At 42.1% G+C, this 22,143-nt stretch overlaps 1 protein-coding gene across 1 annotated transcript; it reads right to left on the reverse strand.

Annotated features, from left to right (window-relative positions):
- Positions 1 to 583: 583 nt before the first annotated feature.
- CLDN19 (claudin 19) lies at positions 584 to 21,085 on the reverse strand. The gene is made up of 5 exons (XM_075279902.1): positions 20,555 to 21,085; positions 9,364 to 9,528; positions 8,139 to 8,223; positions 4,089 to 4,238; positions 584 to 1,879 (listed from the first exon to the last, which is right to left on the reverse strand). Exons 1-5 carry the CDS (start codon positions 20,775 to 20,777, stop codon positions 1,837 to 1,839), a joined length of 666 nt encoding a protein of 221 aa, XP_075136003.1. The 5' UTR covers positions 20,778 to 21,085; the 3' UTR covers positions 584 to 1,836.
- Positions 21,086 to 22,143: the final 1,058 nt, after the last annotated feature.

Here is a 22,143-nt window from a genome sequence, read left to right on the forward strand (position 1 = left end):
AATTCCCCTGTAGCACCATCATAAGGCAAGTGAAGTATTATGCACCTCCCAGTCAAATCAATAGGTTTTCCATATACTGCATTGACGTGCCTGTCCTCCAGAGAAGAAATCCTCTATATTAGAGAGGATTCCTCATCTAGGCAAGTTCTTCCCTTATCTACATTATAGGGGATAGCTACCAGATCTGTGGGGGTCTGACTGCTCAGGACCCTACAATCAGGAGAATGGGGAATTTTTGTACTTCAGCTATGACTCCCATCAAAGTGAATGGAGTGGTGCATGTGTCGCCCAACCACTGCCGTATTGAAAAATCTCCCATTCTCCTAATCAGTGAGAGCCTTGAACGGTCAGACCCCTACCAATGTGCACATTATATCCTATGCTGAGGATAAGAGATAACTTGCCCAGATAGGAAAATAGGGTGTTTAAAAATGAGGTTTCTAAACCAGAATATTCATATAACAATAAAAACCAGAATTTCCCCTGCCTTTTTACCCCCTCCCATCCCCATCCTTTAAGTATAGACCATTGTCTCTTGTCATATAACGCGACATTCCGAACTATTACAACTCATTACCTTCATTTTATTTATTAGTAGACAAAAAGTTACATTCACAGCAAAACCTTTTAAGTGTTCTTCACAATTCTATATCCGGTATGTACAGATCCATATGAAAAGATGGGGGAGTTAGCTGTTATTATATCAATGACGACTTTCTCATCGGACTCTTCGTAGGAAGATACAGTAACGCATTGCCAGATTAGTATATTAAGACAAGTGCTGGATAACTGAACCTTGTGACAAGAAAGTTTTATGGGATCCAAAACCCTTCAAACAGATGGTTGGTGGGGTTACCAAGAGTCCTCCAGCAATATGGTATTAAGGATAGGACTTCAAAACCCTGGAGAACTCCTTTAAAATAGAACTTCCATAAAATAGAATTTAGAGTACCCCAAAATGGTCCATAGCTGTAAATTGTATGTTCATTTTGCTGCCCAACTCCCCCCGCCCCCCATCCCCTTATAATGCGCTACTAGAGAGTAGAGTTTATTGGATACTATAAAAAAGGAAGGTTTATTGAACACTACTAGAAAGAAGGCTTTAGAGGTCACAACCAGGGACTGAGGTTAATAGGACAATAGAGGGGAATAAGGCTCATTTAACACTGCTGGTTAAAGGGATGAATAGGATACTGTAAAGGACTGGGGTTTATAGGACAAAGAGAGTAGGATTTATAGAAACACAGAAGGGAAGAAGTATATTCATTGTATACTAGAGAAAAGTGGCCATACACGTACATAAAAGTAGGTTCAATGTTGAACAGCTACTGAAAGAATGATCATTGGTAAAAGAGACCCACTCGTACATATTGTTGCCCATATTGGCTTTTACAGATATCCAACTGGCCACAGATGAGTATAGAAGACACCGATGAGGGGCAGGGGATTGTAGAAGAAGGGTGATGAGTAGGTTTAGGACACAAATGCAATTTATATGATCCCAGTGAGAAGCATTGTTTATGGGATGAAATCGGAAGAAGGGTATACAGTTAGGACATTACTAGAGGGGTTTACACTATAGGAAACCACAGAGAAGTAGGCTTTATAAGCCGGAAGTAACATTTATAGGACACTCCTGACCCCCTATAAAAATTCTCTTCTACTTTGGAGTCCTCACAATTACAAAAGATCTGCCACAATTTCTTTAAAGTGAAAGTCTCTCAATAAGGCGACAGTCTTTTTGTTGGAGGAAATAATCCTTGTTCTGTTTCGAGGATCTTCCATTGTTTCTTTCCCAAAACATATTCAACATGGATTTCATGGTGGACTCTCACATTAACTTGTCTCTTCTTTTTTCTTTATGGGGACTTTTGTAATTCTGGATAAAAGAATGATCGAATTACAAAACGAAATGATGTTTTATATTAGTAAGTATATTCATTTCTAGTAACCTTAGAAAAACAGATTTTCTTTTTTTGTATGTAGTATCTTATTTTTTCCTGTAGGTGTCACTGTAAGAAATTCATGCTTCATGTTCTAGGCCAGTGATGGCGAACCTATGGCACGCGTGCCAGAGAGGGCACGCAGAGCCCTCCATGCTGGCACGCGTGCGGTCGCCCGGATCGCTCAACAACAGGGAATCCGGTACAGGATTCCCCGTTGATGAGCGATCACTGCCTTCAGTTGTATGTGCAAATGCACATACAGCTGAAAGCTGTCAGGGTAGGCCGCGGATCGCGCGACCGCGGCCTACACTGGCTGCAGAGTTTGACCTCTGCCCCGACGCGGGCGCGATGATGTCATCAGCGCCGCCAGTGACAAGAAGGTGGATGCCGGCGGCTCTTCAGGGGTGAGTATGAGAGTGGCTCACTGTGTATATGATGTTGGGGGGAGCGCTTATAATACTTGGTGGGGTGTATGATACTGGGGGGGAGTGTATAATACTGGGGGGGCTTATAATACTGGGTGGGGTGTATAATACTGGGGGGAGTGTATAATACTGGGGGGAGTGTATAATACTGAGGGGGCTTATAATACTGGGGGGAGTGTATAATACTGGGGGGGCTTATAATACTGGGGTGGCTTATAATACTGGGGGGTATACTAAAGAGCATATAATACTGGGGGGGGCTATTTATAAGCACACAATACTGTGTGTGGATGCCACTGTGGAGCATATAATCCTGTGGGGGGGGGACACCTACTGCGGAGCATATAACACTGGGGGGCTACTGTGGTACTGTGGAGAATATAATATTGTGTGGTGGGCCCACTGCAGAGCATATAATACCGTGCTGGTTTTGGAAATGGCAGCATGTCCGCACTGCGTTTTTTACTGCAAAATGACCATGGGGTTCGCGAGAATCCCATCCACTTTGCCCTTACTGTAAAACGACACAATTTTTCCCGTGGCGTTTCCACCGCGGTCATATTGTTGCGTTTCCATCCCATGGGGCCCCAGCCTTAGGCTAAGGCCCTACGTTGTGGAACACAGCTTAAGAACGCTACGGAAAAAAATGCAGCGGAAACGTGTTGCGTTTTTCTCTGCAGCATTTTTTATTGCGTTTTTCTAACTGCGCTTTTGTGGATGGGATTAGCCAGAATCTAAGTCATTGCTGCTACTGTAAAACACATAGCTTTTTTTTTCTACTGTGTTTCCGCAACTGGAAAAACGCTGCATTTCCACAACATGGGGCCTTAGCTTAAGGATAAAGCCCCATGTAGCGAAGTGCAGAAAAAGATGCTGCGAAAAAAAATGTGGTAGAAGCACATCACATTTTTTTTTCCGCAGTGTTTTCCATTGCAATGTCACAGATTTTTCCTCTGCAGATTTTCTGTCCCTATTACAGTACCTTTGTAGGTACTGTAAAATTAAATCTCTGTGATTGGTTGCAATGAGCAACAAACGCAGCTTTGCCTTTAGACCATTGTAATAGATCTGCCCCATACACAATGACAGAATGTGAGGACTGTAGCTAGAACTGCGCCGCCATTGTAAGAAGCCTGAAGACTAGAGACAGAATTCAATGATTTACAGTTAAAGGGATTGCCCTGTCGGATGCTTTTTACCAAAAAAGTGCTACTCCTGTCCAAAGATTGTGGGTGATTCTCCCATTCACTTTTATTGAGATGCAATACCACACACAACCTACGGGCAGGAGGTGGCGCTGTTTCTGGAACAAAGCAGCCACAGTTTTCTAACGCTGGACAAGTCCTTTGACGGCCCCTGGTTAGGAATTAGAGGGCAGTTACATAGGTTATATGTTATACTGTCATATTAGAACATCTAATACATCTTGGTGACAGAGTCTCTTTAATGTATCCTCTGATGCAGATTAGAAAGACATTAGAAGTTATTGCAGTCACATATTATAGAGGCTGTCCTTTCTACAATGATAATAATTAATATTTGTTGAAATTTATTTACAAAATATTAAAATTGTAAAATTAAAGTAAAACGAACAACATAAAAATGTATAAAAACATAAGTAATAAGTGATGTAGTATTATTGTGCATGGCTGAGATGAGAACACCTGGAGGCGCCGCTGACTAAGGGGTGTTGGAATGGGCTGGGTGTTACACGTACTCTCTGGTTGTTCCTGATGGTTGGGATTGTCTATAATACTGTTGTCCTCTTCTCTCTCCATTGGGACATGAACAGCACAGGAAGGATCCTCCCAACATGGTGAGACTGGCTGCAGCCCACCCCACGAACAATGCTGAGCCAAACTCATACCTGCAATACAAGAGATGCTTTAATTTAAGGATATGATAAGATTTTCTGAATTTTTATGGATGAAACTCGTTTGCGTGAATGCGACATAAGAGTAACTCTTGGTATCCTGATCCGCCCCTTAAGGTCTTACAATAAACATATCACAGTGCATGAGTTTAGACTGGAGATTTACGCTCTGGACCCACGTAACGTAAACCCCACGATTTTGCAGTATCTACAAAGTGGATGGGATTCTGGCTAATCCCATGTACACATTGTAGAAAAATATCGACAGCAGCAATGCGGCGATTTCAAAAACTGTCACGGTCATTGACAGGAGAACTCTGTGGACTTTCTGTGAAGAGTGCAGTGGGAAAAAAACGCAATATGCTACCACCACGTTTTTTTTCGGCATTGCTTTTTGGTTGTGGCCTCAAAAGGTTTTCCCATTAACGTAAACCTATAAATTTTCAGATAAATAAAGATTTTTTAAAAAGATAAATGGTTAAAATGTTTGCAGACTTTTAAAGATTTTCTGCATCCATCTTAGTGGTGACAACCGTTTGTACCAATGGATACGGCCGTGAGTGCAGGAACCTTCTATGTTCTGGCACTTGTCAGGCTTGGTTCACATCTGTGTTCGGGTTTCCATTCGGGGAGTCTCCTTGGGGATCCCCGAATGGAAACCTAATTCGCATAAATAAAAGCGGTTACCTAAGGAAACCCACGGAACCCTCGGACTATAATGGGGTCTGTGTGGTTTCCGCTCAGTTTCCGCACGAAAAATGTGGAGAGAAAAGTGCTGCTTGCAGGACTTTATTCGCCGCATATTTTATGTGGATAGGGGAACAGAACGGTCCGAATGCAGATGAGAACACCCAGCCAAGATTTCCTTATTATGGCCGGGTTACCTTCTGATACGTGTAATGTCCTTCTCTGATAACCTGTCCACAATAAGGAAACCATGGCTGGGTTTTGACAAGTCCCAGACCATAGAAATTTCCTGAATTCTTGGTCATATCCATTGGCAACTGATCAAGACAAAAGACTGTCAACCACTCTCTAAAACTCTGCAAAATTTGTAATTATTTATATTTGCAAAATTATTTCACTTTTAATATACTACAAATCTAAATATAGTCATGTTCATCAGGAAATTCCTTTAGATTCATGTTCCTCCACTTTCTATGTCACTCCCTACTGGAAAGAGATTAAGGCTATGGTCCCACATTGCAGATACGCAGGCTTTTTGTTGCAGATTTTTGCTGTGTTTTTTTTGAGCCAAAGCCAGAAGTGGATTGAGCAGAAGGGAGAAGTATAAGAACTTCCTATGTATTTCCCATTCCTTTTCTATCCATACTTGGCTTTGGCTCAAAAAACTGCAACAAAATCTGCAACAAAAAAGGCTGCGTTTCTGCAATGTGAGGCCTTAGGCTGAGGCTCCACATTGCAGAAATGCACCTTTTTTGTTGCAAATGTTGCTGTTTTTTTGTTGTTATTTTTTGAGCGAAGGCCAGTGGTGGATTGTGCAGAAGGTAGAAGTATAAGAGCTTCCTAGATATTTCCCATTCCTTTTGTAGCCATTCTTGGATTTGGCTCTAAAAACCGCAGCAAAATCTGCATTAAAAAAAAGCTGCGTTTTGGCAACGTGGGGCCTTAGCCTTAAACAATTTTTGTGACTTTTAAGAAAGTTACATTTGATGAATCTGACATAAAATTAACTTAACAGGCTACATGCCAATTTTCCCATCTACTTTCAAAAGTGGGGTAAGAGACATTAAAATGCAAAAAATCTTCCAACTTTTTGAGGCCAGAATTCTAGTTTGCAGAACTTCATAAATTCACTCAAATGCATAGAATTTCACTTGAGTGGATGCAGACATCTTCTCCAAACCACAAAAGTCTTACTTACACTTAGTACAATATTTAGAAGGCTTTGCCATTTGGCTGACCAGTAGCCGAACCAACCAAGGAAAAAGACAGACTCCTAGTGGCTCAAGGAGCACAAGCTTGGACCATGCCTTGGCATGCTGGTCATACTCCGTGTATGTCAGCCCTACCTGCCAACTTCAGAGGAACCAGCTGACCATGTAGGGTTCTACTGAGTCACGCCGATGAGAGATTTGCTATCATCATGCATGACCCTTTTGTCCTCTTGGAGATGACCATTGCCTCTTCCTCCACTCTCATCACAACATGTGCATGCTTGGACGATGGAGTTCGACTATCTAATATTTATAGTCAGCTTGACACTTATAGGGAGGGGGTTTCAATTTGTTTCACAAGCTTTATTTCACAGTTTTAGTTCTTTTAAAGAGAACCTGCTGCATTTCTATTTTACTATGACACCATTAATTATATTTCCCCTCCCCCTCAACCTATTTCCTTCCTGGACTATAACTCTGAAGCATGGAAACGTTCCAAGCACCTTGTAAATTTCGCCGGCTCCCAATACTTGGCAGCACTTTTGCTGTCTATCGCCTTGAATGACACAAACTCTATATAGTGCGTATAAATGGAAGGCTCTGTATAAATTACATTGTAGGATAAAGGTGCGAGGTTGGTTTTGGCAGTTTTCCAAAGACTTAAAATGCAAAAAGCCAACATTACAGTCAGATCTTCATAGTGCTCCTCTTTTCTCCACTATCTGCCTCATTCATAATGTTATGTCTACACGTGACTGTATATGTGTCCACACACCTTATTTATCCTCCAGTTATTCCTTCTCATCCCCTATGTACATGCACATGGTTCTCCTGTGTGTTCTCAATAGTGAGAGGGATTATCTTAAAAGGATGGGGCATGTTTTCCATGCATGATACCCCATGCGCTGGTAGAGGATATCATTATAAAGGAGGCACATCCTACAACCTGGCATAAAGTCAGCCCTTCATTGCACCAGAAAACTGAGCCAAGCGCTGGCAGTGGTCCTTGGTAAGCTCTGATTCATTCTTGTGACCCAATAATCGGAAACTGATTGTATAACTATATAGTCCAATAGAGGCACTATTTCCTTGAAAAAGCAGTGTTTAGAAATATGCAGATGAATACAGAACCCTGGAGTCTTATTTGCATATTTCTAAAAACAGATTTTTTTCAAGGAAATGTTGCATCTATTGGACTATATAGAGCAGGGGTCTCTAACTTGGCTGGGCAATTGGACGGGCATAGAATAAATTGAATTTGATGGGCCGTACACAGTTATTCAGAGCCTGTACCATGTGAACTCCTCCCCCCATAAATGCCCGCAAAGTTAATCTTTGCAGAAGATAGTGGGTGAAAACTCTTTTGTATTGGAGTGCTCTATGTAGTGAGAAAGTGGTCTATGTAGGAAATGGTGCAGGTCTAGGCTTATATGCTCCCACTTTTTTGCAATATTTGTAGATAGAAGTGCCTGGCTACCGACTGTGGCTACTGTTTTGTGTTGTATTGCAGCTCATCCCTATTAACTTTAATGCAACCGAGCTGCAATACCAGGCACAACCTATGTACAAGAGTGGCGCTGTTTCTGGAAGAAGACAACTATGTTTTCCTCTGTACAATGCCTTCTCTGTAGAAATATATATATATATATATATATATATATATATATATATATATATATATATATATATACACACACACACACACACACACACACACATCCTTTATCTGCTGTCTCTGCCCCACTTGTTGTAAAAGTGGGCCAACTGTACAGAAAATGGGACAGCTGGGAGGTACAGTAAGTAAAATATGTCAGTACTTGGCGTAGGTGTAGATAGAGTTGCTATAGAGATAATATTTGGCCCACATTTGTTATATCTAATGTAGGCAAAAAGTGGTGCGGTAGTAACATCACAGTATCAGATCACGTCTTGAACTTCCTAATCCACCATAGGGCAGCATATCTACTGTATACCTTTATTCCATGTATTAGCTTACCGTGCATTAACCGGAGTATTGGGGTTAAAGAAGTCATGAGTGACTTGGGTGGCATACCAGGAGACGGCTATTAATGTCAGCAGACCTATAACACAGAAACATGTGACATGACTGTCCAAACCAACACGTAACACGTAACACGGGTCATTCCAGAACAGCATCAGGGTATTACATAGCTGAGGGACATGAACTAGATCTCAGGAGTCTGTAGGCTCTGCTATCATCTTGTTGACCAGTGTAGATATGGACAAGGCCCAAACTTCTACTTCATATACAAGTATTAGACGAAGACTGGCACCATCTGCCGCTTCATCAAACATGATCCTGAGGAGAAGAACCAGCCCTACACATGGACATCTGGCCAAGCATAACACAAGCATAGGATGACATGACATATATAATATTACTACTTGGTTTTGGAGTTGAAGCAGGTATATATGGGCTCCTTTGCTGGTCTACAATGCAAATCCTGTACCCATGCCCCTATACTTATGCTATAGTAACGATATATCATAATTTCCATAGTACAGAATGTTTTACATCTCTGTTCACATTGCATTTAAGCCTTTTTAACAGACATATACATTAGTAGTATTTGCCATAATATAGCTCCGACAGAAGGCTCCAATGTTTGCAATTGTATAGCCAGTGGCATATGTCGTCCATGTGACCACATTGTAAATAGACCATAATGTCAAGTATGGTATACATTTTTTTTGCTATATTGCTCTATTGGAATAATGTAGTCTACTATGTTATTCCTTACAGTGAATACAGTATACAGTACAGTATAAACCAACTTGACACTCCAGTACTCTTTTGGTATATGATGGCTCACTTCGGCCATAGGGACATGTTTGATGTATGTGCCAAGGATTTCCCAGTACATCCATAGAATGTAGTGGTAAAATGTATATAACACTAACTACCATGTGTCTGAGAGGTTTGCAACCTCAGCGGTGGCCACCAAAACGTCTACAGATACACAATTGCAGAGACCACCCTGGTCCAATGGCCTGGGGCAAATGACATTATTGCACCCACTGTGAAGACTTTGCTTACTATAAGACACTTGGTGTGTCTTGAATGGTGGTGGACTTTACTGGCGTTCACATTGGGACATATGGATACCATCAATTGTACTGTGTATTAGAAGTCTCATGTAGAGAAGCATTGTACCATAGTTACCTGTATAAAAATATTTAATACATTGTCGGTTTATTACCTGCGAGCACGAAGAGGATTCCACCTGACACCGCGATTCTGCTTTTTATGACGGGATTGTTGTCCCCCACTTTAGTACATTTCATTCCAACAACACTGATAATGATTCCAACGAATCCCAGCAGCATGGCCACCACCATGAGAGCTCGCGTTGCCTGGATGTGAACTGCAGGACAAGTACAGAGGTACACATTAAGTGGTATAGTAACATTTTTAGGGGAAATACAAGACTTTTTGCCAAGATTATTGACCTGTCCAGGTATTTCTTTTTTTTTAAATAAATTCTTTATTTCTGAAATCAGGATAACAGAGGAGGAAAAGTAAAAGATATCCAAATAAACAAACAAACAACAACACAAGGAGGACCCCATTGCAATAAGGGCCACCAGACAAATTCAGAGGCCGGACCTCACCACAACCAACAATTCGGGGGAGGAGCGGTCAACACAATGTCAAGAAGGAAAGTGAAGGGGGACGGAAGAGGGATAAAGGGAAGCGAGAGAAAAGTTGGCTGGGGAAGAGGAAGAGGGGTAGATCAGAGAGGGAAGAGAGGGAGGAAAAAAAGGGGAGCAGTCAGGAGGAAGGGGGGAGTGGGGGGGGAGCCCCGGGGCACGCCTTCCACACAAACCTCACACTTAGCCCATTATGTCCCTGTATTGACCGGACCCCTGGAAAAGGATCCAGGGGGTCCAAGCCTTCAGAAAAACATCATGGGCGTCTCGAAGAGACGCCGTGAGGTCCTCCATAGATTGGAGGTCCTCCACTTTGCGAAGCCAATGGCGAAGAGACGGGGGGTTAGGGGACTTCCATAAGGCTGGGATGCAAGCCCTAGCTGCATTAATCAAATGCCGAACTGCAGATTTTCGGTAGGCCTTGCGGGGGGACCCAGAAAGATGAAGGAGGAAGCAAGCTGGGGTATTAGGCAGAGCAGTCTGAAAAATCTGGGACGTTAGACGATGGACACCATCCCAGAACTCTCTCAGGACCGGGCAGCTCCAAAAAACATGAAGAAGTGTCCCCTCCTCCGAACCACACCTCCAACCTGTCCAGGTATTTCTAAGGATTTTGCTTACTTAAGTTGATGAATTATCTGATTTTAATGAATGGTAATTGAAATAAGCTAAATAGAGATGATTAATACAGATGTAATAAATTCAAGAATTTAGACTTTCACCTTTCACCACCTCTGCCAACTCCAGTTCTTAGTATCTGTTAAGTGGTGATTCCAGTGCAGTTGGAATCTTTTCTCTAGCCCCCACGTTTCCTGACCGATAAGTGCTGTTAGTTTTGATGCCTCATATGCTGCTTAGGCTCTGCACTATCTGGTGGGTGGTGTCAGGCAGGGGGTGTGACTCAGAGCTCCAATCAGAGGCAGCCAGTGTCAGAGCTCACGGTCACACCCCTTGTCTGCTCCTGCCTGACACCGCCCTGGCTGACAGTACTGAGACTATATAGTATATCAGGCACCAAACTAATGTGCTGGGAACAGCTGGGGCTAGAGAAAAAATTCCTAGTATGCCAGAGACAGTGGAGCAGCACCTATTTGTTACTGGATTTGGTGGGGGCCGTGAAGGATAGAGATTTGCTTGGATGTCCACACTCTGTGTTCAGATACTCCTGCCATTTTTAGACCTAGGAGGGGAGATAATTTGGATGTAGGGTGCGCATTGTCCGTGATTTTGGATTCTTTCTTGACCTGGGCTCTACACTATAGATTTCAAAAGCAACTGCCTTTCCTCCAGCTTAGTTATTACCACTGTTAGGTTCTCTGCCATCTGGTGCAAAGATTTAGCATGGCACCCTTCTATTACAAAATAATATAAAGCATACAAATCCTTGTATGCCGCCGTGCAGTAGCTCCTTGTCCATGCAAGGTTAAACGTTAGCAAAAATAACATGAGCCTCCATTGCAGAGTCTGTCTAATACTACAGACAAAAAAATCCTACACCATAGAAACTAATTGTTTTTTTTTGTTGTGTCTCTTTAGCACCATTTTAAGTCGTGGGACAAATGTTGGGGCCGTGTTGCCTTAAAATAAAGTAGTATTCCAAGGAATGAGTACACTGGTCACATCTGAATAAAAATGTGTACATTTTTCTGCAAGTTGGAAAATAACCTACAATTAACATTCTTTGATAGTCTTAAAGGGGCTCTATCAGCAAAATCATGCTGATAGAGTCCCACATATGTGTGAATAGCCTTTAAAAAGGCTATTCAGGCACCATAAATGTTATATTAAGCTACCCCCCCCCCCCCCCCCCCGTTTTAAAATAATACCCTAAAAAAGAATGTTATCTACTTACGGAACGTGCACGATGGGCGGGCATTCAGGGTGTGTCTTCTTCTTCATCCACGCCTCCTCTTCCTCCGATGTCCTCGGGTCCCGTCTTCCTCCGGCGCTCGCGAACTGACATTGATAAAAAAAAATGGCCTGGGCACTTGCGCAGTAGCATGCGGCTTCTACTACAGCTACTGCGCAGGCGCCCAGGCCATTTTTTTTTATCAATGTCAGTTCGCAAGCACCGGAGGAGGACGGGACCCGAGGACATCAGAGGAAGAGGAGGCATGGATGAAGAAGACGGCGCACCCTGAATGCCCGCCCATCGGGTTTTATTTTAAAATGGGGGGGGGGGGGTAGTTTAATACAACATTTACGGTGCCTGAATAGCCTTTTTAAAGGCTATTCACACATATGTGGGGCTCTATCAGCATGATTTTGCTGATAGAGCCCCTTTAATAATAACGAATGCTTTCTTCTAGAAACAGCGCCACACCTGGGCGACATTTCCAGACACAACTCATAGACATTGGCAATGGTTTTAATATGGAAATTTCCTTGAATCTTGAGTTTTAAGCAAAGTGGCAGACCGGAAAATTCTTCTGTGTATTTCTATTACTGATGTTTGCTTGTCCTTTTTTCCCAAGAACATTTCCACTAAAGTCACTAAAATCTGAAGAGTCTTTAAGCTTCTACAAGTGGAAAAGCAACTACAAATTGGTATCTATCACAGAAATTTACCATATGCCGTCTATACCACGTCGTCTATATATAATTTCAAGGCAGCTTGAAAAAGTCCATAGGCTATTGACTAGCACCCCTCACACAATACTGCACCGGAACTTGCCCTTATTGCCTGTGAACAGCCTAATACACCAATGAAGTGGACACTTATATTTATGTGGTATGCCACTATGTTATTAAAGGGGTTATCCATAATGGCTGGTAGTGTATTCACTGCATCAGAAGGTGAAGCTTACTGATATAGATGCTCAGAGTATAGAGGGGTCAGTTACATGATCCAGACTTGGAGCATCATTAGGGAAGCCAAACTAGAAAACCTCTATCCTCCAAGCAGTGCTATTGATCTGGAGAAGGTTTCTGGAGAGGATATGGGGCCTACAACTGTCATCCCTGAAGAGACAGTAGCCCTGACAATCCTTCTGAGTAGTTGAGGACTGCTTCCATCGCTCAGTCCTGGACTGGCTTCAAGTATGTTCCTGCACCAAGAGGAAATCGCCAAGATGTGTGTCGCAACATGTAATCACTAAACTTTATATGTGCTAGAAACTCTAAGCCCCAGGCTATAACTTGTAACTGCAAAGCTGTAAGCCCAATAGAGACTGCAACCGTCATAATCTAACCCTCTTACATACTGCATTTTCTGGGTTCATCTCCTGGAACACATCAGTATTAGACTAAAGCTCCACATAGTGGTTTTCCCATCAGCATTTCCATTGACACGTTGCAATTTACGCTGGTATTGTATGTTGCAGGGACTGTAAAACACTGCGGTTTTTGCTACAGTGTTTCCACCACGGCCAAACCTGTGGACAGGTCATCAATATGAAAAATTCATTAGGGGATGAAAAACCCCTTTGAAGAAGACCTTTACCACCTTCACCAGCTCCAGTTCTTATCAGTTGCTCTTTTGATTCCAGCGTAGTTGGATTTTTTTCTCTTTTTTTTCTGAGCATTAATTTCAGTTGGTTTTAGTGCTCGATATTCAACATAGGCTCTGTTCTGTCAAGTAGGCGGGACCAGGCAGGAGCAGGCAAAGGGGCGTGATTTAGAGCTCCAATCAGAGACAGCCACTGTCATTGCTCAGAATCACACCCCTTGTCTGCTGACACCACCCTCCTGACAGTACAGAGCCTAAATAGTACAGTATATCAGGGACCAAAACTAACAGCAATGATTGCTCAGGAATGGTGGGGGCTGGAGAAAGAATTCCAACTGTGCTGGAATCAGTGGAGCAACAGCTATTAAATGATGTAAAGAACTGGACTTAATGGAGTTGGTGAAAGGTCTTCTTCCTTGTAGGTGTTGAAAGCTGCTAATGGAGGGGAAGCACATGTGGCATTGCTCTTATTCATGTAATAGGAGCAGCACAGCATTCCCAGGTACCAAGGAACTGCAGTGCCGCTATACAGTGCTCTGGGAGAAACCACAGTGGCAGCGCTTTGCTGCTGCCATAATACCTATATAGAAACTGCTAGTGTTTCCGTAGGTATACTTGACATGCTGCGATTTCCAAAACTATAACAGTTTTTGTAATCGCAACTTTTCCATTGCGTGCACTTTTCTGGAACGTGTGGATGGGATTTGTCACAATCCCATCCACTTTTGCAATGACTGTAAAATGCTGTGGCATTCCTGCCGTGGTCAAATCACTGCGTAAACGCCACACGGGACCTCAGCCTTATTCCGTTTAGAATCTGTGTAAAAGAATGAATATTAATTATGAATTATGACATGTATTATACTTCAGAGCTGCATTTACAATTCTGTTACTATTGGAAATAGTCAACAAGACTGTTCCTAATATCTTCTAGCTTTTATTATGCAGCGGGACACTTAGCAGAATATAAATTGGAAAGTCAGCAAGGAATGCTGGAAGATTTCAGCTCTGAAGACTGCAGAATTATGAATGCAGCTCTTGAGTATAATGTAAAAAGCCTAATATGCTGTATTTAGTCAACTATATATGTATTAATTCTATAGAAGCGGACATTTTGGAAGAAAAAGAAGTTGATATACATTACAAATAAATAAAAAATACATCAATGGGAGCGATCATAACTTGCTGTTGTAAGTACAACCACAAGCAATGCCTAACATATAACTATCTTATATAGAGTACAATAACCACTAGGACCAACAGGCTGGATCACTGAGCAATATCTAATGTCACATGCTACAGTTATCACCGGGGTTCTGGGCGATATCGCCACTAGAGAAAATATTCCAAGAATTTGCTAATTTTTATGGGATCTTATTAAATTGTGGTTAATTACAAGGGACTTGTCAACATCACAGCACAGTATTAAATACAGACTGGTCTACAAAATACATTCCAGATCTGAAATAATCTCTTTGTTTTCCAACATCCCCGAATAAGAGACGTCTGAGTTTTGTTGTTGGGGTTTTAGAGTAGGGGCTAATCTAATATAGAGGGCTCCAAAGCTGCAACAAAGAAGATTGATTGACATGAAAGGATTTAAGATATGGGAATGGAACATGCGATTTAATGACTAAATATGGCGTAATTGGCTCATAAAACCCGCTATTGTTGGGAGTCTCATTAGAGAGTGTCAGTCAAATGACAAAAACAAAAAAAGAACAAAAAAATCCCCCCAAAAACTGGAAAAACGGCCAAAATATATCTTGCAACACTGTTCAATATGTGAACTAAAGATAACTAAAAATCTCTGGATTTGGGGTCTGAATTGTGGCCTTGTTGTCTCTAAACACTATTATAAATTTACGTTGTCTATTAGGATCCAGCAGGGTAAAAGATTTTGCAAACTTCTCATGAATAAGAATAAATTCACACCTGCGTTTAGATTCTATTTGGGGATATCATCCCCAAATCTGTTTGAAAAATGCGAGCAGGACTTTTCTCTGTGCATTTTTTGCATTATTCTGGTGGAAACTGGGCAGAAACCTGGTGGACCCCATTATAGTTTATGAGGTCCACAGGTTTCTGCGGGTGACCGCTTTTTAAGTGGATTGGGTTTCCATTTTTCAGGTCCCCAAATGGACCTGAGGAACAGAAACCTGAGTGGTGGTGTGGTGTAATATAAAAGGTCAGGGGCCAAATAACTAACTTTAAAATGGGCACCCTTCTGAAGCTGGGTGACACTACTGAATCCTTATTCATGTTTATGCTGCTCCATGGCAGTAGGAGTTGATCATCCCACTGCTGCAGCACTATCATCCCTTGGTGAGTCTCATGCATGCGCAGCACAATCTTGTCTTCGTATTGTATGATCATACCATGGCGGGAGGTACAGACGGCACATGCACAGTATGCTTATACATATACTGTGCATGTGCAAGATTTGGCCAAGGGGATGGTGATGTCAGAGCAACTTTCACTGCCCAGATGGAGGTACAAACATGAACAGGGGTAAGTTTTCAATGGCGAGAGCAGTGCTCTAACTACTCTGTGGGCAGGGTTGATTGCTGTGGGGTGGGTTTTGACCATATTTTGACTCGGAGAGCCAAGTCAAAATATGGTCAAAACCTGCCTGCCACAATGTCGCGGTCGCGGCTTCCTCCACCCCGGAGTCGGCTCAAATGAATGGGCCGACGCCAGAGGTTGTGGCTGCCAGGCGGAAGCCACGGCTCAGCGAGCTGCGGAATCCGCCTGAAGAAAGGGCAGCTCGCTTCTTTTTTCCCGCTATCGGCAGTTGCCGATAGCGGAAAAAAGAACGCTAGTGGTCTCCATAGACCACTATTGTAAAGGGGCGGATTATGACGTGGATTCCGCTGTCAAAATCCGCCCCTTTGGCCCCGTGTGAACTAGCCTTGAAAGGGATTCTATCATTACAATCCCTTTTTTAGCTAAGTACACGTCGGAATAGCCTTAAGAATAGCCAACGGACATGTGCAGTCAACACTTATGGATGAAGATACGGCCAGTGACGTGGCAAAGAAGTAGCCGGCAGAAGAAGACAGAGGCATCCCTGGAGAGTTTTCGGACAGCACAGGGGACACCCCCAGTGCTGTCTGAAAACTCATTTACATATGGAAAACTCATTTAGATATGGAAGAAATAAGAAATTTCTCAGGATTGGCGATGTGGATCAGAAAAAGAAGGTAAGAGAAGAATAGCCTTTCATAAGGCTATTCTGATGTGTACTTAGCTAAAAAAGGAATTCTAATGATAAAATCCCTTTAAGCTTTATTCAGACAATAAAGTCGGCAAAATCTACAAAAATCGGTGGGACCAGCCTACCATCTAACATGTGTGGGAGTGTCCTGACTCTCCCCCCATGGCAGATGTCAGGGGAAAGAAGGATTAGGCATTTGGATTGAAACATGCCCAATCCTTTTGCCTTAATCTATGAGCAGACACATATACACCCATCTGACACCTACCTAAAGTGTATGGGCAGCCTTAGAATGGCAATGTTTCTGGTTTTTGTTACTCAGGGTTTTCTTCTGCCCTTCAGTCAACCCCACAGCCATTTGGACAATGTTTGGACAAGGTAAAAATCAAAGTTCAGCTTTTGTACAAATCATTTCCTTTCCTACAAAGAAAATGTTGACGTCTTATGTTTTGCCTGATAGGGAAGAGTTATCTCTCAGTCGCCTACGATTTACAATGACAATAATGTCTACTTATATCACTTACAGCTGAAATATTAGTCCGAGCATCAAACCTTCGTGTGTATTAACAGGAAAGTCCTGAATAAACAAGATAAGAGGAACACCGCTCATTGTCTATTATGGCTTATGAAGTGATGTAATGTAGATAAGGCCAATGAGGGGCTAACTAGCGGTCTGGGATATAATGTGTCTGGTTTTTGATGACTCAAAGAGTTTATTTAAAGGGGTTGTCCAGCCAATAAAAAATATTTTCAGAATGGCTCAGAATGATTTAAAAAAGGGTCAAATCTCAACAATCTACTTTATCTCATGATCCGAAACAGTTATTCCCCGACAGTCCATATCGTCTACTCCAAACAGGGGCATATGACCACATCAGCAATTCACGGAATGTAGGTGTTTATCAATGTGCAAAGAACCAAAATCAAGGCCAAATCACTTGAAGAGAATGAAATAAAGGACTCCTGAGGCTTCGTTCACACTAGCGCCATGTGCTCTGTTCTTTGGCAGCGCTGGGGGACCCGAGCAATAGAATGCTGGACCACTAAGACAGCGGTTACACATGGACACTGGAGGGCCCACTGATTACAATGGGGTCTGATGGATGTCTCCTGTTTCAAACGTGAAAGCAGCATCGAGAAAAGTCCTCCGTGAAGGACTTTTCAACGATTTTTCGCAGTATCTGTGACAGAGTACAGCGCAGATCTGAACCCAGCATGCCCTTGTTCTCATGACTACACTGATTATAATGTTATATCTAGTCACTCACTACTCTAGATAACATACATATATATACACTAAGAGATAGGGGCGTAACTTGAGGGGTTGCAGAGGGTTCAGTCACACCGGGGCCCAGGAGCCTTAGGGGGGCCATAAGCACTGGCGTCAGTATTGAGATTGCATCTTCCATTTGCCCATAAATCAAGGAGACTACAGATTACCCTAACCACACTAAGGTGGATTAAACTCCTTAGCACCCGTAACCATCACTATCAAGAATTCGCTGTAGGGATGAGGTAGGGGCCCCGGACAAAAGATTGCACCGGGGCCCACAAGACTTTACATCACTGCTAAGAGAGCACATGGAAAAGGGTGGCCATTGTGCATTAATCCCACAGACCATTCCTTATCACCTATCTAGAGAATTGATGATAAATATATTTGTTTGGGGATTTCTAGCCCCTGGGACTTCATGGGAAAGAGAGGCCCCGTGTGTCTGTTCGGAAAGAGCAGGGGTCTGACATGGATATTACAATCAATTCAAAGTCTTTGGTGATGATGGAGATAGATACGTGCTACTCCCAGGGGTGTAACTCCTGGAAAATCTGTAATGGAGCCTCATACCTTTTGCCATTAAAAGGATCCTATCATTAGAATCCCTTTTTTCCAACTAACACGTAGGAATAGCCTTAAGAAAGTTCAGTAGATATTCTGTTTTCCGTCTTTATGCAAATGAGTTCTCTCGCAGCACTGGGGACGGGCCCCAGCGATCAAACAGCACTGGGGGCGTTCCCAATGCTGTGAGAGAACTCTCCAGTGCCGCCTCCATCTTCTTCAGGAACCAGCCTCTACGTGTCGTCTTCTGGCCTGGCTTTCAATCTTCTACGTATGCGGGCAGAGCCGATTGCGCATGTGTAGAATATTGAAAGCCAGGCCGGAAGACGATACATAGAGGCTGGTTCCTGAAGAAGATGGAGGCGGCACTGGAGAGTTCTCTCGCAGCATTGGGAACGCCCCCAGTGCTGTTTGAGCGCTGGGGACCACCCCCAGTGCTGTGAGAGAACTAATTTGCATAAAGACGGAAAATGGAATATATACCGAACGGTGGCGCGGAGAAGACATCTAAAGATAGGAGAAGCATAGCCTTTCTTAAGGCTATTCCTACGTGTTAGTTAGAAAAAAAGGGATTCTAATGATAGGATCCCATTAAGAATAATGATATATGTTGGATGGCAGTGGGACATCTGGGGTCCCCTCAGGGCCTTGGGTCCGAAAGTGACTGCTACCTCTGCACTTCCTTCAGCTATGCTGTTGTCTATACCATCTCATATAAACCCATAATCCCATACAAGTTAAATGAAGCAAATGCATGACCACCACTCTAGCCAAAAGGGGTACACAGGAAGTTCATGTGATCAATGGGATTAATTAAGTAATCCAGTGGCTAGGTAATAAGTGTATACTATACAACTAATTATATATATATATATATATATATATATATATATATTATCCCTGCATTCATTTATTTTTTTCCTAGAAGTTACTAGTGATTTCTCAGTGTACTCTTCCCTTGTACCATTAATGGAGTGTTACAGTAACATGCCATAGTTATTAGCAGATTCTTAGGACATGCGCCTTGTGCCTTATAAATCTCGCTCACACTAATTAGGTCGGAATGTTAAACTCTTCTTTGTCCTTGGATTTCTCCGCCAGCGCAGTAAAGCTTGTACATGATTAATAAATACATCATACTTTACTAAAAAAAATGAACTTGACATTTAATGAGCTAAATTATACTAAATGAAAGCAATGAAGATATAAATGAAAAACCATGATACTACCTATAAATCATATCAGATAACTATAACAATGAAAAAAATATATATTATAAATATCATTACGTTATTATTGTTACACTCGCCACCATTTTATCTCTTTTCATTCATGAAATTTATTTGTATTATTTTGATTATATAAATAAAATTATTAGAATTGTTCAAATATAATAATACAGAATGGACTATAATACCAAGGTGACAAATATTATGTGACGACCTGTAACAAGTGGATGAATCACAAGGACGAGTTTCATTTTATTTTCGTTATTGTTTTCTATACGCCTATAGTTTATATATTTTTTCCCTTTTAAGTGCTATTTTACTGCGTGATATTCTACGTCAGTGTTTCCCAACCTTTTCAGAATTAGGGAACGGAACCCCTGGAGAAAAAAAATCCCATGGAATAAATTTTTGCAAAAATAAAAAAAAATCCAAATATTGTTGTATAAAGTCGTGTGTCCATCTTCCCTGGTGGGTTTCCAAGGCACCACTGTTGGGAATTGTTGCTCTACATACAATGTTCATGTTCGTGGAACAGAAAAAGTCAAGCAACTTTTTGAAATAAAAATAAATTGTGTCTATACTTATGGTCATTTTATCATTGCATTGTGTATCGGGACAGATTGATAACTTGACCTTTTTTATGTGGGGCAAATATTCAGTTTGATACCCCATGCCAGTATTTACTTACCTTGAGTAACTTCTTGGCATCCTCCTCGGCACAAGATGATTAAAGTTATTGACTTCAGTTCACTATTCACTTGAGTCCTAATCCTGAATTACAGCCAGTATTATACTCCAGAGCTGCATTTATAATTCTGCTACTTGTTCTTAATATCTTCCATAATGTACTGGAAGCTCCGCCAGCTGTTAGTGCTATACTGGTGCTATTACAATAAATACATAAATGAAGTACTTTACCTAATCTATGATATAAAACATTATACTGTATCTGTATAGTTTAGTGCATTAATATATGAACCCCTGATATTTCAGCAGTTCTCACTTTACATACCTTCCAGAGAGAGAAGAGAGTCATAGACTTTGCACTGCACCTGCCCAGTACTTTGGGAAGCACATGACATCCACAAGCCTTCATATAGTCCCACTGCTGTGATGATGGCATCCCCGGCATAGGACGATTGCTTCCATTGAGGTAATGCTGTAGTAGAAATGATTCCAATCCATCCTCCCAGAGCCAGGAAATAGCCGAGAAGCTGGATCCCTGAATTAGCCATGATTTTGGTAATAAAGTTTAATTATTTCAAATGAATGAAAGACAATCCCTTTAATCTGCAGTTATAGACCAGGAGAGATGATGGTGGTTGTAGTCTCTAGTCCCAGAACAGTCACTTTGCCTGCAGTTTGGTGGATGGGAGATGAGACAGTTCAGTAGCAATTCATGGCAATGCTCTTCCAGGATGAGATGTACATAGGACACTTGGCTGTCCAAAACTTCATGGTTACACTTGGCTGAATCTCTAGGACACTTAGGGGACAAAGTGGTAATAAGAAGATGAAAAAAGTCCACGCACTAATGTCTTGAAGCAGCTCACAGAATGCATGGAGGCTGGTCCTGAGATTAATGGAATTCATAGGAACACCCACAGAGGAAAAGGCAGAACTCAGGGAATTTAGGATTAACACTTTCTAAACTGGAGAGTTACATTGTAACCAATTACGTTTCTACTCTGCACCTGGAAAACCTAGAATCTAATTTGCTCCTACGGACACTCATACTGTGTAATAAAATAAAGGGACTGTCCAGTAAGTCACCACCTGTAGGATGTGTATCTGCCGTGTGTCTTTCTCACTGCTTGCTCCTTAGCTGCTTTTTACCTTATCTTCATTAGCTGTGATCTTTAACTGCAGTGCCTACAGGGAGTCTCAGGTAGTCTAAGACACACCTCCTGTCTCATCAGTTGCTCAGGCTGCTCTTCTCGCCTTCCCACACACACAACCTGTAGACAGGCATGAAACTTTTTAGGGAGAAATTATCCATGTTTTTCTAATCCCAGACAACCTCTTTAACTAACTTTGGACTATTGGAAGAAACTGAATTCCCAGAAGGAAGCACAAGACATTAGGCCACTCCTTACTTAGGCCGATTCACATCTGCGCATGGTATTCCGTTTGCGGAGTCTGCTTGGGGACCCCCCGAACGAAATACCGAACTCATTAAAAAAGGGGTTAGCTAACAAACCACATGGACCCCCTAGACTATAATGGCATCCGTGTGGTTTCAGCTCGGTGTCCACATGAATTATGCGGAGAGAAAAGTGCTGCAAGCAGCGCTTTTCTCTCCATGTTTCATGTGGAAACCGAGTGGAAACCACCCGGACCCCACTATAGTCTATGGGGTCCGTGTGGTTTCTTAGCTAACTAATTTTTAGTGCATTCGGTATTCTGTTCGGTGGATCCTCAAGCGGACTACATACCTCGAACGAAATACTCAACGCAGATGTGAACCGGGCTTTAAAGAGGTATACGTTATATGGCCATGACTGCCATATTAGTACATCAAAATTGCTTTCCAATTTACTTCTATTACAAACAGTTCTGAATATATTAGCTAGGCCCTGTCCAGGCCTGCATATGAACTAT

Source organism: Leptodactylus fuscus, chromosome 6 (assembly GCF_031893055.1).
Source record: "Leptodactylus fuscus isolate aLepFus1 chromosome 6, aLepFus1.hap2, whole genome shotgun sequence".
Classification (NCBI taxonomy): Eukaryota; Metazoa; Chordata; class Amphibia; order Anura; family Leptodactylidae; genus Leptodactylus; species Leptodactylus fuscus.

What these genes read in the sequence shown, in the direction of transcription:
- CLDN19 (XM_075279902.1), bottom strand. Translation starts at nt 20,777, where the DNA reads ATGGCTAATTCAGGGATCCAGCTTCTCGGCTATTTCCTGGCTCTGGGA. An exon ending in AATCCTCTTCGTGCTCGCAG is followed by an intron (nt 8,224 to 9,363) that starts GTAATAAACCGA and finishes TCTGTGTTATAG; the next exon opens with GTCTGCTGACATTAATAGCC. An exon ending in AATACTCCGGTTAATGCACG is followed by an intron (nt 4,239 to 8,138) that starts GTAAGCTAATAC and finishes CTTGTATTGCAG; the next exon opens with GTATGAGTTTGGCTCAGCAT.